This window comes from Ascaphus truei, chromosome 1 (genome assembly GCF_040206685.1).
Source record: "Ascaphus truei isolate aAscTru1 chromosome 1, aAscTru1.hap1, whole genome shotgun sequence".
In the NCBI taxonomy this organism is placed as follows: Eukaryota; Metazoa; Chordata; class Amphibia; order Anura; family Ascaphidae; genus Ascaphus; species Ascaphus truei.
In genome coordinates, this window is record NC_134483.1 from 180,122,806 (window position 1) to 180,141,578 (window position 18,773).

Genomic DNA, 18,773 nt, shown 5'->3' on the forward strand with positions numbered 1-18,773 from the left:
CCTCCCCTCCACTGTCTCCCTCCCCCCCTCCCCTCCACTGTCTCCCTCCCCCCCTCCCCTCCACTGTCTCCCTCCCCCCTCCCCTCCACTGTCTCCCTCCCCCCCTCCCCTCCACTGTCTCCCTCCCCCCCTCCCCTCCACTGTCTCCCTCCCCCCCTCCCCTCCACTGTCTCCCTCCCCCCCTCCCCTCCACTGTCTCCCTCCCCCCCTCCCCTCCACTGTCTCCCTCCCCCCCTCCCCTCCACTGTCTCCCTCCCCCTCCCCTCCACTGTCTCCCTCCCCCCTCCCCTCCACTGTCTCCCTCCCCCCTCCCCTCCACTGTCTCCCTCCCCCCTCCCCTCCACTGTCTCCCTCCCCCCTCCCCTCCACTGTCTCCCTCCCCTCCTCCCCTCCACTGTCTCCCTCCCCTCCACTGTCTCCATTCTTCCCCATCCCCTTCTCCCCATCCCCTTCTCCCCCATCCCCTTCTCCCCCATCCCCTTCTACCCCCATCCCTCCATTCCCTCCTTTCTCCCCCCCTTTCTCCCCCCCTTTCCCACCTCCTTCCCTCCTTCCCCCCCCCCCTTCCCTCCTTTCCCCCCCTTCCCTCCTTTCTCTCTCCCCCTTCCCTCCTTTCTCTCCCCCCCTTCCCTCCTTTCTCTCTCCCCCTTCCCTCCTTTCTCTCCCCCCTTCCCTCCTTTCTCTCCCCCCCTTCCCTCCATTCTCTCTCTGCTCATCCGATACTGTCTCTCTCTCTCCCCATTCTGTGTCTGCCTCTCTCTAGTGCAGATAAATGTATGCTACTGTTTGCTTAAAAAAATAAAAAAATCTGCACATTTAATATATTGGGTTTTTTTTTTTCCACAATTTTTTTATTAAATCAAGGGTGCGTCTTAGAATCGATGGCGTCTTAGAATCGAGGAAATAGGGTATATATATATATATATATACATATATATATAAATATATTTTATATATATATACATACACACTCACACACATGTGTGTATATATGTACACATACACACATATACAGTACACACACACACAGGTATATATAAATTATGCACAAGTTGAATAGCGTAATTTGAGAAAAATCAAGAGACATTTACATAGTGTTAGAGGATCTAAATAGTGGCTTGGATGAAAAAGAAGCTTAAAAACCTCACATTTATAAATAAATGTTAAAAAAAAAGTGATTGCATGCATCGTAAACGTGAAAACGCAGGAATTGCAACTACTTAGACAAATACAACCACTGCATATTTATTGAGAGTTATATGCCTACGACGTTCTGGTTATTTTGGAGTACTTTATTATATTTTCTGTACATGTACTACTGACCCATAAATAACAATACATGAGAGCCATGCCAAGTGTAATGTACACAGAGAGCAATGGAAAAGCAGCAGGAATGGCACACATTACTTACGTATATACAATTTAAATTCCTTCATATTTACACCAAACATTAGCTATGAAAAGTAATATTCTACTCTATCAGAAAGGTATTTTTTTTTTTTTTGTTTGTTTAAATGTTTAAACAGTACAGCAGTTTTTCATTTGTATTGTTTTTTTGGTGGTTGCTCCTGCAAGGTTGGTTACAGACCCGGTGTCATCTGCATTATCACTTCGCTTTCTCACCTCACTAGAAAGAAATAAGAACATTAGTACAAGTAAGGTAATGGCAGTGAAACATTGTCAAACGTAAGACGAACCAGGAATGCTCATGGTCACATAGATACTGTAGAGCCACCAACTTTTCACTACCTCTTAATCCAGTGATTCCCAACCAGGGTTCCGTGGAACCCTGGGGCTCCTTGAAGCAGTCTCAGGGGTTCCTCCTATGGACCACAGACCCCCTCCCTGGGCGTGGGGTTTTTTGGTATGTATTTTGTAGGGTGGATTGAGAGAGAGTGTGGTAATTGACGGAAGGTAGGGGCGAGTGAGAGAAGTGATGGGGGCGGGAGGGAGTGAGTGAGGAAAAGAGGGAGTAAGAGTGAGACGCAAGGGATAAATACATGCGAGACGGGAGGGGGGAGAGTTAGTGAGATGGATGGGAGAGAAATACATGGGTAGAGGGTGGGAAATAGAGGTGGCTCGTGAGGTGTGAAATGTTGTGACTGACCCCTGTTGAACCTAATATGTGTCAGCCAGATAGGGGTTCCCCGAGATTTTTCGAAATACTTCAAGGGTTCCTCCAAACAAAAAAGGTTGGAAATCACTGTCTTAATCCAACATTCACCCTGACAGAGCAAACCAATGATTGAGGCATCATAAATAGTTTAACTCTGCGGCCTATCCGATATTGTTATATCTACGAGATCAATGCATATTCACACAAAGCACTTTCGATAAAAGTACTTCAAAAAGTCCCTACACGTTGTCACAGTTTGTGAACCTTTCTGAAACAGGCCCTTTTTGCATGGGTGGTTTTAGGATAGTGATTGCTCTTTTATTGAAACTCGGGAAAATGGCTACACTTCCTAAAAGCAAAAAATAAAAGTACAACGTTTTCCGGAGAACTTTAAAATAACGTTTCCGTCCCTTTCCATCTTTGGTTAAAACTTCTTAAGGACTTTGTCTTAACTTTTGCAAAGTGGAAAACATTTCACTCCTCAAGTTAGAACAAATAGAACACATGTAATTCAGAACTGCAGTAACACCGTTGTTTTGTGCTGTGATCATAGCTGATGTTACAATCTCATAAACAAGGACAACGAAGTATTAGTGAATTTTATAAAACACCTGACTGTATTGTGTAATAAAAGGAGAATTTCTACCCATATGGTAATGTAACACATTGATAAATTTGACATAAAAGATAAATTAATAATTTCACTGCTGAAGGGCCCAGTTGTAAAAGATATATGACACCCTATGACATGTGTGCTGTACAGTATGTATTATTATGATAAAAAGTTTTACATTCATCCAGGAAAAGATGCAATAAAAATGTTATTTTTAAGTATGTCCTGGGTTATTTGTACATATAAATATCTATATATAAAACTTGGTATTAATAAATAAATATAAATATATGCACTTTTTCAATAATATGAAAGATAGATACAGCAGTACCATAAAACGTAAAAAAAGGTTTACTCTAAAGCAACAAGCCCCTTAAAATATGTGAATAAAGTGAAAACAAACTGATATTTCATGTTCTACTGATATATTTCTTGCTTTTAATTTTTTTCCAAAAGCTTTATAATTTGCAGTTTGTTTCACCGATGTTGATTATCACTATGGCAAACATGTGTTGTCTAAATATGTCTAGATGACAGCAGCCAATTTAACTTAAAGGGAAAATTTGAAGAATGCAATTAACCAATTTAAAGAGAGAATCAGTGTTAAACACAGAATCAAAATGTCTTCTCAGTTTTAAAAAGCTGTGAAAGGCTAAATTCATTTTATGGTGAGTAGATTGAAGGCTGGATTACCCTATCGGGCGCTTGGACTTGCCCTAGTGGGCCGTTGCTCCAGGCGTGCCACAGGATGCCCACAGCACGCTGCTGTGGGCCGTTGCTCCAGGCGTGCCACAGGATGCCCACAGCACGCCGCTGTGGGCCGTTGCTCCAGGCGTGCCACAGGATGCCCACAGCACGCCGCTGTGGGCCGTTTCTCCAGGCGTGCCACAGGATGCCCACAGCACGCTGCTGTGGGCCGTTGCTCCAGGCGTGCCACAGGATGCCCACAGCACGCCGCTGTGGGCCGTTGCTCCAAGCGTGCCACAGGATGCCCACAGCACGCCGCTGTGGGCCGTTGCTCCAGGCGTGCCACAGGATGCCCACAGCACGCCGCTGTGGGCCGTTGCTCCAAGCGTGCCACAGGATGCCCACAGCACGCTGCTGTGGGCCGGTGCTCCAGGCGTGCATTGCGGTTGCAGCCCCCTGCTCTTCCCCACAACAATGAAACCGATTGCCAGGGGAAGAGAGCGGGGCCTCTGTTAGACTCATCCATTGACGTCATGAGGCCATGGCAATGCAATGTCACGTAGCAGCGCTTTGCCATGACAACGTGCCATCACATGATGCCGCTGGAGGAGGGCCAGCAGGTAAGTGAAATCCCCTGAGCCACATTTCCCTTCCAATCTGCCCCTGGTAGAGTGGATTTCTGCTTGAAATTTTCATTTATTAATTTGTGTCCAGGGTACAGTACTTACCGTGCAAGATGAAGAACAGCCTCTACAATGTTTGATCCCTCTTTGGCACTTGTTTCACAGAATAAAGCACCATACGTCTGTATATGGGAGAACAACAGATATATATTATATATATATATAAACACACAAATATAAACAAATGTTATATTCAGTTTATGTTCCAAAACAAAGATGGTAACACAAAAGTATGATTTCTCTGTGATAACATACATGGATTTCTGAAATTGATTTATGACCTCTGAGAAGTGTACAGTTAAAATTGTGCAGTTTCTTATAATATTTAGCAGATTCGAGCTTCGTATAGAGGACATCAAAGACACACATGAATCGCCTGAATACACTAAACACCATGATCCAATGTAAACTGCTATGGACCTGAATGGCAGTAAATTCCGGTACACGGTGCAATACCCAGCATCAGCACTTAGTAAATCTTCTCCATAGACACATTACGACATTACGACATTAAGCTGATGCTAACAACGCCAGTTTCGTGTTGTTTTGTTTCAACATTAGGTGTATTTTTACTGAATTTGTTTTTACGCTAGTGAGTGTTTATAGTTTTTAGAGCACTTAGGGTGTGAGTTGCTCAGAACAATATTATACTGAAATATAATAGTTTGCACCTGCAAATAATGCTGTTTATTTCTTTATCACTGTCATTCAAATCCATTGGGTATTATGAAGTTACCCTTAATGACTGTGTAAAGGAAAAAAAGACTAACACAAACAATTATGTCACAGTCACAACCTTTATGCCATGGTATGCCTCATATCCATGGGGCAACGACACAAAAACAATATATTGATACATAGTTATGACATTTTAATGCATTTCTAGGTTTCTGTCTTGACAAGTTATCCATGGTGGATCACTGGTCTATTTTGATGGTCCTCCGTTGTTTCTGTGACTGGCTCAGTTAAGGAGGAAAGCTACTACCACTATGTAGAGAGAATGCATTGGGAACACCTCTGTAATCACAGGAACTCTGTTCCCACAGTGACAGTCACACCCAGTCCTGCCTGACAATTCTCTGTGCTCATTTTCAGTGGGAAGAGCTGCATTAGTTTGAGCTTCTTACACCATACAAAGGTGTATGCCTATAATATAATACCTTGTGTTGGAAGTGGAGCCAGGGAAAATGGGCTGGTCAGGCACCATAGTAATTAGATCTAGAGTATAAACAGATGTAACCTTATGGGTATGTAAAAAACATATGCAATTCTTGCATATACAAGCACTTACCATGGATAACTTCTCTCCATAACTTGTTGGCACACATTTATGTCCTTGCTCTGACATTATCTGGCGGAGATCTGCTTTATTTCCTACCATCATGATAGGAATGCTGTCATGAGTTGCATCCTGTTATAAAAGATAATGACAGATTTCATCTGTCTATGACTGATACATTACTCCAGGACCTACTGTATAAAAGATACTACAACAAACTGCAATTGAATGCATTACAAATTGCACCGTAGGGTACCCTCTGTAGGTTGTGTTTCGTCTATGATGATCATAACATGGCTTACAGATGCAGCAAGACTTGCATGATGGACATGCTAACGTCTGCAGAGCAGGGACAGTATCTGCCATGATGGAGCCGCGGGGGCGGGGGGCTTTGCTTCTGAATGGGATCCGCCGCAGCATTAATCCTTCATGCCACGACCGCCACGGTTGCGTGACCGCAGCACGGAAGATAGCAAGTTTTGCTAAATCTGTCAATACTAAAATAAATGTCATCATGGTCAAACATTTGTTCTAGTTTAGGCCAAAAGAAAATTATATGTGGCTTGCAATGCAGACAAGGCTTTTATTCAATATTGCTGCTTTCGTTTTATTTTCTGATCCCCTTCCAATAGTGCAAGAGTGTAACATATTCTTACCTCAATCATATCTACCCATTCCCTCACATTCAAGAAGCTCTTTTCACAAGTCACGTCATACAGAAGCAAAACTCCATCAGCTCTTCTGAAATAAGATTTGGCGATACTCCTAAATCTAAAAAAAAGAAAGAAGATGTTTAATACAAATATTTTGTCAATGCATTAAACATCACTTCAAACCTTTAAGACTATACCCATCTATAAACATACGGGAAAGGGGGAGGCGTGCTCCATCTCATTCTTAATAAAGTATGATAAATTTGCTGCCAAAAAAACCCACAACTAGAGCAAGGGTGGCCAACTTCAGTCCTCAAGGGCCTCCAACAGGTCAAGTATTGGGGATATGGCTGCTTCAGCACAAGTGGTGCAGTCTTTGACTGAGCCACTGATTGAGACAACTGTTGCAGCAGAGATATCATTAAAACCTGACCTGCTGGTGGCCCTTGAGGACAAGAGTTAGCCACCCTTGCTCTACTAGAGTCAAGTAAGAATTAACTCTGTGATCTGTGTCAGGTCAGCACTTTGCACGTTTACTTGTCTTTCTCAACACAGATGGATTATGTTGGTTCTGTACACTGTGTGGTTACCAATTCTTGTAGCATAGGAATTTAATTCTGTTCCACGTCAGCATTAGTGCTTTTACTATACAGTACAAGGGTAAAACACCTTTGAGTCTGCGCTGGATCACGCTCCCTGTACGTTGAAACAATGCCATGTGTTCATTCAACATTAGCAGCAGTTAGGAATTGGAAGACAAATAAGCAAATAAAAACTATTAGTGAGATTAACTAAGGGCCAATGTGGGGTATCGCACTGCAATCTCACGTTAACGGTCATTTAAGTCAATGGCTGTTAACACAGAATTGTAGTGCCCCATATTGGCACTTGGTGAATCCCAGGTTATATTTAAAAAAACATAACTATAAATAATGAAAAAGTGGCAGTCACTTTTTTTTTTGTCTAGTTCTCCCCACTATTTTTTTCTCCCTCTTTGATAAAAAAAATAATAATACATACTTTATATATCAGCATACAATTCTGGCAAGCAAAGATAAATTGCAAGTAATTACATGGCAAATGATTTCATTATTCAGCACAAGTGAAAACATGGGGTCTCGTTTTCAGAGCTGGAAAATATTCCACCAATGAAAGCTAAGAAATTATGTTGGATGGTAATACAAAGCAAATAGTTATTATTGTAATATCTTCATTCAAACACTTGCAGGTAGAGATGTGTGAACTTACCCAAAAACAGTTTGCCTATGTTTTGTTTGGACTTGAAAAAAGTTAGAAAATTCGCATAACGTTGCTAAAAAAAATTTTGTTCAAAATGTTCAGGCGAAATTGACAGATTTGAAAAAAAATCCTTGAATTAAATTGAAGTAGGCATATTAATCAAGTTGTGATAGGGCAAAATATATGAGTACTTCAGTATTAGGTAATACCTTTTTTTATTTGAACTAACATTTGATATCATAAGTGTATAATATTATAATGGATATTATAATATCGATTGTTAATCCGAATAAAAAAGGTATCACCTAATACTGAAGTACTCCTTTATTTTGCACAATCGAAATTCAATAATGTAACGGTGTTTCTGGCCCGGCCTGACCCACCCAATCTCACATTGGCCCCTGTGGTCTAACCGGACCCCATTACAGTGTGAATATGCCTGATGGTGCACCTGCTGGCTACAGGACTCCTGAGTCTCCCGCATGATGGTGTGTGGGGAGAACCCGTCAGACAGGCAGCTGAGGTAGTGTGCTGAGTCTCACCTAGTTCCAGTGCAGCGCCTCCACCTCACCAGGGTCCCTGCGTCCGCAAAGGGATGATCCTGGCGAGGAACTCCTCCGTGGTGCTCCTCTCTGTACACTCATTCCAGATAGATACACGAGAGGGTTTCTGGCTGAACTCATCTTTATTGACACGGCAGGGCAACTGCCCTCCACAAGGAGTATCTTCAGCCGCTCATCTCGCCAGTGCTCCCTTTAGTTAGGTATGTCACCCAGATCAGGGATTCACTATTCCCGCAGGAATCACTGTCCTGTGCCAGGTCCCTGGACACAGCCTCCCATGGAGTTACTATAACATAACTGACACTCTGATAGAACTTGAACTCCTTCCTCAGCTCTGACAAGAGCTGGAACTCCTTTCTCTGCAGAACAACTAACTAGACAGCAACTAACTTTGCAACACAGTGCTGTGCCTTATGTAAGCTTCTGAGGCTGACACATCTCTGACATCACTAACCATGGAGTCAGAGCATGTGACCAGTCCCAGCCATACACAGAGCACCCCACCAGGGTGTGAGGGGAAACCTCCATAATTACTGCTGGCATGCCCACACTTACCAGGCCTTACTGCCAACAGGAGAGATGACTGTAGGCATTTTACATGCCGCTACATTCTCCCCCTGGTGAATCCCATCGTCCTCGCTGGGACCTAAATTTGTATACCTCTTTCCAGGAAGCACTGTAACGGAAAACATAATTAACATCACACAAATTTCCTCATAATACAGTACATATGAATACAGTCATCCGCCAAGCCCGCCCCGACCAGCAGTCACGAACCCGCGTAATGTCTCAGTACCCCCTTAATAATAGTGATCTGGGTCAGGTTTCCTCACTTCCCGGTTACCCATATCCAGGACCGTAACATAATAATGCCTAGGTGATCCTCTCTCTGGCACATAGGTCACCCTATGTTTGTGAACATTTCTCCCTATGCTCCACACTCGCATCAGGGTGTCTATTCTTTCTTCCGCCTTCTTACCTACAATGGCGCTCCCCCTATTGACTAAATACAGCTCTATAGTCTCTTGGAGCCACTTTTCCCTATTGTCCTCAATTTCATCCATCAGGGGCTCCGGAACATAGGGATACTCCAACCCATGGGATTTTTTATATTTGACTATTATAGCCCTCTCCGCCCTACTGACCCTGGTCAGGTCAGCATTACCTGCCCTCCCAGGTAACACCCATGATAGGGGCTCATCAGAATCTACTGGGTCTGACAGTGTGTCGGGACCCATGGGCGCTATGTCTCTACGCTCCAGCTGGAACCACCTCTTCTGTAGTTCCCTGTCCCTCTGCTCGGGTGTAAACTCTCCCTCTCTCCACCAGAAATCTACCACGTCCTCCCGCCGGATGAGGAACCGAGTACGGTCCATCCACGCGGAGTACCCCTCAAATAGTGGAGCCCACCACCGGGTCTCCTTAAAGGGATTAGGCCCTGGTTCCCGGTCGTCATCAAATGAAAATACCCCTGACGACCTTGTAGATCGCGAGTTGAACCACCTCGAGGACCCCGGAGCCTTTACTGCCGGTTGGGGTGCTGTATCCGCCACCCTCAATTCCCCTCCTCCCCGTGAATCACCTTCCGTAGCTCCACTGAGCTGCCTCTCCCCAGTCCGTTTTTCCTCCCCCCCCAAAGGTATGTCCACAAGTTCCAAGCTGGGCGGTGAACCCGGTGACCGTGTGATAGGGGTAGGGGCATTAGCTAGGGCATGGGGTTGGGTATAGGGGCAGGGAACGGGACCCCACGGGGTTACGACCCGCTCCTGGCTGTCCGTAGACTGGTCCAAGGATGATGTCTCACCCTCCTCAGTCCTGAGATCGCCTCTCCGATTTCTGGGCAATACGAGCGGTCGGGGACCTTCCCCCAATCGCCGAAGCGTCGCTGCTTCCCCTTCCTGGGTTCCGCCGTCGCCACCGGAAGTGACGTCCTCCCCGGAACCGGAAGCGTCGCCATCTCGCGTTGGACCCCCATGCGGGATCTCTTCTCCCACGACATCCGGTTGCTCCGCCGTCGCCACCGGAAGTGATGCCGTCCCTCCACGTGCGCGTTGGGCCTGGCGCGGCCCTTCCAGCGCTTCGCCGTCTGTTGTGACCAGGTAAGAGATAGGGCTTTTTGGCTTACCCATCCGCAGGGGTGTAGGCGTCTCTCTCCCATCTCCGCCAGGTCCTGGGATGGCGGGACTCCGTCGGTCGGATCGCCGATCTGCGGGGGACGTCCGGTCACTCACCCCACGGGGCGTCGTTCTCCCCGTCTGTCTTTTCCGCTCCGTTCTTGCTACCGCCAGCTCACGGAGGTCCTCATCAGAGTAGTCCCCTCGCCCCGACCTAGGGGTCTCGGGGCGGGGTGAAAGTCTCTTTGCCCCTGTCGCGGGGTTTAATCCAGCCGCCTCAATGGCCAGTGACCCAGCCGACTTGACCGGCTCCAGTCCCCTGTCTCCGGGACTCGCGCGGTTGATCCACAGCGCGCCCGGGGACTCAGCAGAGCGCCGTGTCACATCCACCGGGGGGTCAGCAGGCTGTATTGGGACGAATGTGGGCATAGGCCACAGATACAAAGTCCCGCAATGAGGGCAACGTGCCATCGTATTCACTGTACCTCCGGGCAGCCCGCATTGTAGGCAGAGCCCGACTACCGTCTCTGTATTGGCCACCCTCACCACCAGCACCCCGCCGGGCACTGAGTAGGGCTGGGTGGAGACCATAGTGCCCACAGTGGAGGAGCAGGCCATTCTTGGTACAGGAGTCACTTCCTGTACAGGTCTCTCCTTCTCTGTGGTTCCTCGCAACTGACTGGTGGAAGTTGCTGGATCCGCCACTCCCTGCTTCGGCTCCTCCCTTCTCTGACAGAGTTGGAACCCGCCCCCAGGGGTTGCAATAATGGGCGGGTCCCACAGGGGAATATCATGCCCCTTAATTAAGGCCGCACCTCTCTCAGTCCTGGTGGGCGCGGTCTGCGTTTTCGCGCCAGTCTCCTCCCCAGAGCTGGAGTCCTTTCCCGCGGCTAGTTCCCGCCTTCTCCTTGCAGCAGCTTTTTGCACAAGGTACCTTTGCTTGCAAATCACCTCCACGGCCGGAACTACTTTTTGTAGTGGCGCCGTCTGGATATCAGTCCCTGGGCCCAGTGGGTGCATTCCCACAGGCCATAGTTGAAAGTCACTCCCCCTGGTAGAAATCAGGGGAGGGTCCCATAGACTCAACGGTTGACTCAGCACAGGGGCTGAATTAGTCACTGTCCATCCCGGCACAGCCATAGCTTTCGCGCCATGCCCCCCTTCAGGGCGGGGCTCTGCTGTTCGCGCCATTCCCGGCCAGCTCTGTGCAAGTCCTGCAGCAGCCATTTTTTCTGTAACTGTCCCATGCGGTTTCCCTAGCAAGCGGGAACCGCCATTTTGGTTGACTTTTGAGCCCAAAAAGTCCATCTGTTTGCTCTCCTCACGGGGTTCTCCCCCAATTATAACAATTTCTTCACACTCTTCAAGGGTGGCCCCTCGCTGTCCCATACAGGATAAAAACGGGGCAGCTATAGCCTTCGCTCCGCTCCAGAGCAGCCTGGTCAATGACAACTCGGCGACAGTCTGCTCTTCAGTGGGTTGCACGCCACGGGTGCCCTCCCCATCAGCCTCTGTCCGCCATTTTACGTTCTCCGCGCCACGCGGCTCCTCCACTCTCTCATAACAGTTGTCGTACATGAGGCTCCACTCTGCGGGGCAGCCACCACACCGGTACAATAAAGATTAGCTCAGATGCACCACCACATGTGTACCTTATCTAGGTGTGACCCAGTGTTGCACTACCTCAGGCTAGGCTCACTCTCTCAGTGTCTGCTGTGACTCCTTCCTCCCAGTCTGTGCTCCCTACGGTGAGTGTCTGGAATGGCTAGGTACTCTGGCTGGCTCTGCCATGCAGTACTTGGGGCGTCTACCTGTCTTGGTCAGCCTAGCGCAGACCCTCTCCAGGACTCCTGACCAAGTTAACAGGCTGTCCCTTCTGGCATCCTACCAACTAGCACTGCCTCAAGGTGACTCGGTCAGCTATAGCCCGCTCCAGACCCCTCACTCCCTTCAGGCCCCTAGGTTGTCCCTGCGAACTGACAATATCCCGTCAGCCCCCTGACCACCCCTAGGTCCGTCCCTACGCAGCACAAAGTGGCAGCAGACACTCTCCCTGTTTCCCAGTGACCTAGCTAAAAGCCTGTCCTGTTGACGGATCTGATCTCAGCAGCTCGCCTCCAAATGTAACGGTGTTTCTGGCCCGGCCTGACCCACCCAATCTCACATTGGCCCCTGTGGTCTAACCGGACCCCATTACAGTGTGAATATGCCTGATGGTGCACCTGCTGGCTACAGGACTCCTGAGTCTCCCGCATGATGGTGTGTGGGGAGAACCCGTCAGACAGGCAGCTGAGGTAGTGTGCTGAGTCTCACCTAGTTCCAGTGCAGCGCCTCCACCTCACCAGGGTCCCTGCGTCCGCAAAGGGATGATCCTGGCGAGGAACTCCTCCGTGGTGCTCCTCTCTGTACACTCATTCCAGATAGATACACGAGAGGGTTTCTGGCTGAACTCATCTTTATTGACACGGCAGGGCAACTGCCCTCCACAAGGAGTATCTTCAGCCGCTCATCTCGCCAGTGCTCCCTTTAGTTAGGTATGTCAATCAGATCAGGGATTCACTATTCCCGCAGGAATCACTGTCCTGTGCCAGGTCCCTGGACACAGCCTCCCATGGAGTTACTATAACATAACTGACACTCTGATAGAACTTGAACTCCTTCCTCAGCTCTGACAAGAGCTGGAACTCCTTTCTCTGCAGAACAACTAACTAGACAGCAACTAACTTTGCAACACAGTGCTGTGCCTTATGTAAGCTTCTGAGGCTGACACATCTCTGACATCACTAACCATGGAGTCAGAGCATGTGACCAGTCCCAGCCATACACAGAGCACCCCACCAGGGTGTGAGGGGAAACCTCCATAATTACTGCTGGCATGCCCACACTTACCAGGCCTTACTGCCAACAGGAGAGATGACTGTAGGCATTTTACATGACCGCTACAGGATATTATAATATCGATTGTTAATCCGAATAAAAAAGGTATCACCTAATACTGAAGTACTCCTTTATTTTGCACAATCGAAATTCAATAATTTCCATCAAGATTTGACAATTGAGCGAAAAGGTCTAATCTTGCCAGAGGTTAATGAACCCCGAAAAATGTATTTTTTTTTTGTGGGAGAGAGAGGAAAAATGTTCGTATGGTTTGCAAACTTGGGTGAAAGGTTTGCACATCTCAACTTGCAAGCATTTAATTTTGTGTTTCCGTCCTTTAAATGAATTCAGAAAGCACCAAACTAGAAAATGCATTGAAATTGGTCAATTTAAGACATGCAATTGTAGTTATGTCATGGTCTTATGCAGTATATACTATCAGCTAATGTAGCGCACTTTCCCCCACCCCCTGGGAGATATGGCTGCGGCTCACAGGAGGCCTGAACCTCCGCTGCTGGGAGCCTGGGGTGTACCTGATCCGTCTGGTGACAGCACCTCCACCTGCACAGGATCCTAACAGTGTTGGATAACCCCGTGCAGGACAATATATAAGTAATACACACTGGTATAGTATAACACGTTTTACTGAATGTGTAATAATAATGATAATACAGTACCACTCAGGCCTCGCAGGGCCGTACCCCCTCACAGTGCCCCCCAACACCGTGTCCACACCCTGGTGGGGTTTACCACAAAGTACTGAGCTGCCCCATGGCACTCAACCACCCTGGTGTCCACAGAGTCAACCCACCCAAAGTGTGTGACAGCAGTGCCCACACCCGCGTGTTACTGTTGATGCACTTGTGGAATGTTGGTATGCCTTCCAGGTGATCCAGCACCTGGTATCACCAGCTGAAGATAAGGGATCCACTGCTCAAACAACGTTGTCCGCGATGGCATCCGCCTCCACATGGGGTGAATTTCAGCATGGATAATATCACCATGAAGGTAGTCTCTGGGCCTTGCGGTGGTGGTGTGGTCCTAGACCACAGGCAGCAACTACTGCGCAGCGTCCTTCTGTGTCCCTGACACTTTGAATGCTAAATGGAGCAGTGTCCCTGTCTAAGGGCCTGTCCCTGTAGCAGCTACAAACTGAACAAGGGAGTCGGGACCCAGCTGGGGCCTAACAGGGGGTCTCTGGCCTAGTGCACGGGCCTACTGACACCTTGCACCTACAGCCTTACCCTCTGATGTCCCAGCTCTGACTGGCATAGCTGCAAGAACGTGAAATGTATCATTCTCTGGAGCAGGGGATCCTCGCAGCCCTATTGGCTGTTTTGCGCCATGTGATCTGCAGCCCGAGGGGCTGCTGGAGCTTGTAGTTCCCCTGCGGAGTACTTGAGGTAATGGCCGCCGCTGTGTGAATGCTGTGTGCAAGCGCGGGGTGTGCCAAGATGGCACCGCTACCTCAGGCCGCATTGCGCATGCGCGAACCGCACTGCACATGCGCGGCCACATTTCTAAGATGGCGGCACCCTCGGCGGAGCTCTGGAGATGCGCTCCCACTCCGGTCCCTACCGCAAACTCCTGCAGTCTCCTCGAACTCTCCCCAGCCTCCGCTGATGGTCACAGCCGCAGCAGAAGGCAAGGGGACACAGGGGGACCCAAGGGGGAACCCAGGCCACATTCTCCCCCTGGTGAAAAGTCTGACACCCGCTTGGTAACATTGTAACACATAACTATAATCAACAACGAGTTATATAAAACAAATGCAGTGTCATGGGTACAACTTATCACATAAATCGACTTTACATGAGAGTGTACATTTCTGTGAACATCACAATCACAGATTTGATCTTACTTCGAAACCACTGCTGAGCCTCATAGTGGGGTGCCCCAATTGTTTCGTAGGTTACCCGATTTGGAAGGTACCTTGCACACTGGCTTCTGCGAAGCCCATCTTCAACTCCCTCTGGGGAGTAATGTTCATAGTCCTGAGGCTCAGCCTCTCCCATTGGGGGTACTAGTGTCTTTGTAATGTCTCTTTGGGGTACAAAGCAGGACTTCTGGGGTCCAAAGGTTGGATCATCTGAGCCACCAGAGTAGGCGTTTGCTGTCTTGGCCCTTTACCCGTAGCTCCTTTGGGAGGTGCCCCATGGTTTCTGGGTGGCCTTTGAGAGGGTCCCTCGATAGGATCCTCTACGGTTTTGTTGACTGTTTCTTCAGTTTCCATAGAATCCTCGGTAGTCTCATTTATGGCTTCCTCGTTGTTTTCTTATCTTTCTGGCTCACCGTCCAGAGGTGAAGCCTGCATTTCTGGCTTGTCATCCCCCACTTGTGGGATAAGTAGGAGATGATTCCGGTGCCAGACCCTTACCCGGCCAGCCACGTCTTTTATATAATAATAAGATAATAATAACATGTTCTTGTATAGCGCTACTAGTTTTACGTAATGCTTTACAGAGACATTTTGCAGGCACAGGTCCCTGCCACGTGGCGCCTTTAATCTATGTTTTTGGTGCCTGAGGCACAGGGAAATAAAGTGATTTGCCCAAGGTCACAAGGAGCCAACACCGGGAATTTAACTAGGTTCCTCTGCTTCAAACTCCGTGCCAATCAGTGTTTCACTGAGCCACTCCTTCTCTTTTATGCGGTAGACCAGGAGTCCCGGCATCTGTGACTCAACCCCGAACACTACAACGTCTCTCCAACGGTTGGCCAATTTATGTTTCCAAGGGATCCCATGGTTACGGAGAAGCACGCGTCTCCAGGACGAATCTGCCGATGTCTGACCTTATGGTCATATCGTCTTTTATTGTTAGCGTTCAGCTGGGAAGAGGACTTTTCGGCTAGCTGATAAGCCTGTTGCAGGCTTTCGTGGAGCCGTTGCACATATCAGAAATGCGTCGTATTGGGTACCCCATTAGTTGATACCCTCAGACGCACATCCACAGGCAGCCTGCCTTCTCGCCCAAACATAAGGAAGTAGGGAGAGTACCCTGTGGACTTGTGGCGGGTAAAGTTATAAGCATGTGCCAATGCTTCCACATGCTTGCTCCACTCACTTTTATGAGCACATTTAAGGCTACCGAGCATGTCGAGTAGCGTACTGTTAAACCTTTCCGGCAGAGCATCTCCCTCCGGATGGTACGGGGTCGTTCGGGACTTAGTAATGTTGAAGAGCTTGAGTAATTCCCTGATGAGTTTACTCTCAAAGTCAAGCCTTTATCTAAATGTAGGCGGTTGGGTAGGCCATATTGTACAAAGTACCACTCCCACAGGATCTTCGTCACCGTAATGGCCTTCTAGTCTTTTGTGGGGAAGACTTGAGCGTAATGTGTGTAATGGTCCATGATGACAACACATTGCGGATGCCTTGGGCGTCTGGTTTAAAGCACAGGAAATCCATGCACACCAGGTCCATGGGACCCGAGTGTCATGATCAGGGTATGAGGGGTTAATGGGATCTGTGTATATGTTGATCTGCATCCCCCTGCTTCAGCAGAATTGCCCCAGGTCTTAGATTTATTTCCCCAGCAGTCTGTGTTATATTCCTGTATGTGTAGAAATCATGTCGGGAGGGAAAGGGTTAACCATATTGTGTATATGTGGATATGCATTTCCCCACTTCAGCAGAATTAATTGCTATGTTATGTATTAACATGGAGAGAGGGAGAAATGGTATTGTATTGTATTCCTGACAATGGATAAAGTGAAAAAATTATAACTTTCATTGTATACATGCTATAACGGTGATATTTGGACACAAGTTAAATCCCACCTATAGCAGGCGGCCCAGGGATTGTTAACCCCTTCTTACCAATAGAAAGTATGATGTGTAATAGTTTATGCCATATTTTTATTCAGAAAGGCAGTGTGAGTTATATGAGTCCTCTGATGTGTTAATGAGACCAAATGCTGATCAAAGGAGGCTACTTGAAAGGCTTTGTTGTGGAGAAGTTCCTCAGAGGTGAGAAAAAGCCTGTACATCAAGGGAGGTGACTCGCCTAATTGCCTATCCAACCAGCTCTCCCAGATGGAAAATAACCATTGTGACCTGTCAAACGTAACACCTTACATGAAAGACCCCTGCCCAATAAGCATTTTTGCTAGACAGGATGGCAACGAAGGTATCAGGTCATAGTTTTTTATAAATGGGCTGGCCAAGTAGCTACAGGGGAGGGGTGTATTAATGAGGGGCTGGGTAAACCCTGCTTCTCGCGTTACCTGGCAATCTGTGATTGGGACAATGTAATTGTTCACCAATAACTGAACTGCCATGTTAGTAATGGGGGTCTGCATCTATATAGTTGCTTGCACCCCTTATTCCTATGCTTGTTGTGCTTGTTGTGACCTATAATAACTAAGGAGCTGCTATTCGGCTGAATATCTCCTTGTCCAACCCCAGTAAGTGTAAATATTTCTGTAATGTTATTTGCTTGATGTATTGTCTGTTCAGCTCATAGGAAATAAACTCATTCAGTTTACTATATCCTAGTCTTGTTCAATCTGGCCCGGTTATTAGATATATTGTCTGTTCTCTCGTGACACCGAGCTCTTCAGGTGAGCCATTGGTGCAGCTCTGGTAGGGAGGGTCTTGCTCTGGATGCACCGTGAGCACCGGTGGCAGTGTCATTCTACTGACTCTCACATACGTGGCCAGAAGAACCGGTCTTGTACAAACCCAAAGGTCTTCTCTATGCCGAGATACCCATGTTCGTCATGCAATGATCTCAGGACCATATGTTATAGGTTCCTGGGCAGAACCAGTTGCCGTCTTTCAGGGTGGTTGTGGTACTGCACCACCCGATAGAGTAGATTATTATCAATTTCGAATGTATCCACTTCTCGCATGAGTATTACGACCATGTCGCTGGGGGCATGTTTTAGAATGGCTGGCTTGTTTTGCTGGATGGCCTGGCGGATAATGCCAGTCACGGGATCCCGTATTTGATATTGTACCAGATCCTTCCACGCGATGATCTTGTCTGGGGTGATGTTCATCCCTGCTGGGTCACAGTAGGCTTGGCTTGGCATCCCAAGGAATCCGCAACCCTCAGTTCAGAGAAGGCCACTCTATCCTGCATTATAGCCACTGTTGAGCACATAGCTCGCATCCCTGGTCCATGGATCTCCTCCCAGGGGTCATCGTCCGGGGTGGTACCCAGTCCTGGTCTTCTGGATAGAGCATCAGCTCCAAATTTATGGGGCCAGGTTTATATTTCATAAACCGGTAATTGGAGATGGCCACCAGACATCTGTGGCTGGTGGCGTCTAGTTTGGAGGATGTTAGAATGTATGTTAATGGATTGTTATCAGTCTGTACCTCAAAGGTGACGCCCTACAGGTAATCATGGAGTTTGTCCACGATCGCCCACTTGAGAGAGAGGAATTCCAACTTATGGACTGGATAATTCTGCTCACTGCGAGTCAGACTGCGGCTAACATTGGCACTGGTCAGAGGCCAGTCGGGTACTTCTGGTGCAAGACTGCACCTAGGCCGTTGAGGCTCACATCTACATGAAGAATGTAGGGCTGCTCTGGGTCGGCTTGCTCAAGAACGGGCGCCTCCGTTAAGCTACTCTTAAGACCGTTGAATGTCGCTTCACAGGCAGCCGTCCATTTGTCGCCAAATGGTGTTCTCACGGAGGTGGCTTTTCGTCCAGAATCCTCCGGGTATATTTTAAGAAGGTTGTTAAGGACCTTTGCTCGGCTAGAATACCCCTCCACAAAGCGGCGATGGTAGCCACAAAAGCCTAGGAATGAACGGAGCTCCACGATGTTCTCGGGTCTGGGCCAGTTCACCACAACTTCTACTTTGGCGGGATCGGTGGCTATCCCATCCGCGGACACTATGTGTCCCATCTAGTTCATGGATGTGTGACAGAATCGCACCGGTCTAAGGACAGTTTCAAACCTTCCAGGCCCAGCCAATCCAGCACCTTCAGC

At 47.9% G+C, this 18,773-nt stretch overlaps 1 protein-coding gene across 1 annotated transcript in view; it reads right to left on the bottom strand.

Moving 5' to 3' along the window:
• Positions 1-1,277: 1,277 nt before the first annotated feature.
• Positions 1,278-18,773, bottom strand: part of RASEF (RAS and EF-hand domain containing) — a 145,973-nt gene continuing 128,477 nt past the window's right edge. Inside the window, exons 14-17 of the mRNA XM_075598851.1 lie at positions 6,035-6,149; positions 5,391-5,510; positions 4,145-4,221; positions 1,278-1,627 (exon numbers count right to left, since the gene is read on the bottom strand). Coding sequence (XP_075454966.1) covers positions 1,519-1,627; positions 4,145-4,221; positions 5,391-5,510; positions 6,035-6,149 — 421 coding nt within the window. The 3' untranslated portion in view covers positions 1,278-1,518. The remainder of the gene's footprint in view (positions 1,628-4,144; positions 4,222-5,390; positions 5,511-6,034; positions 6,150-18,773) is intronic.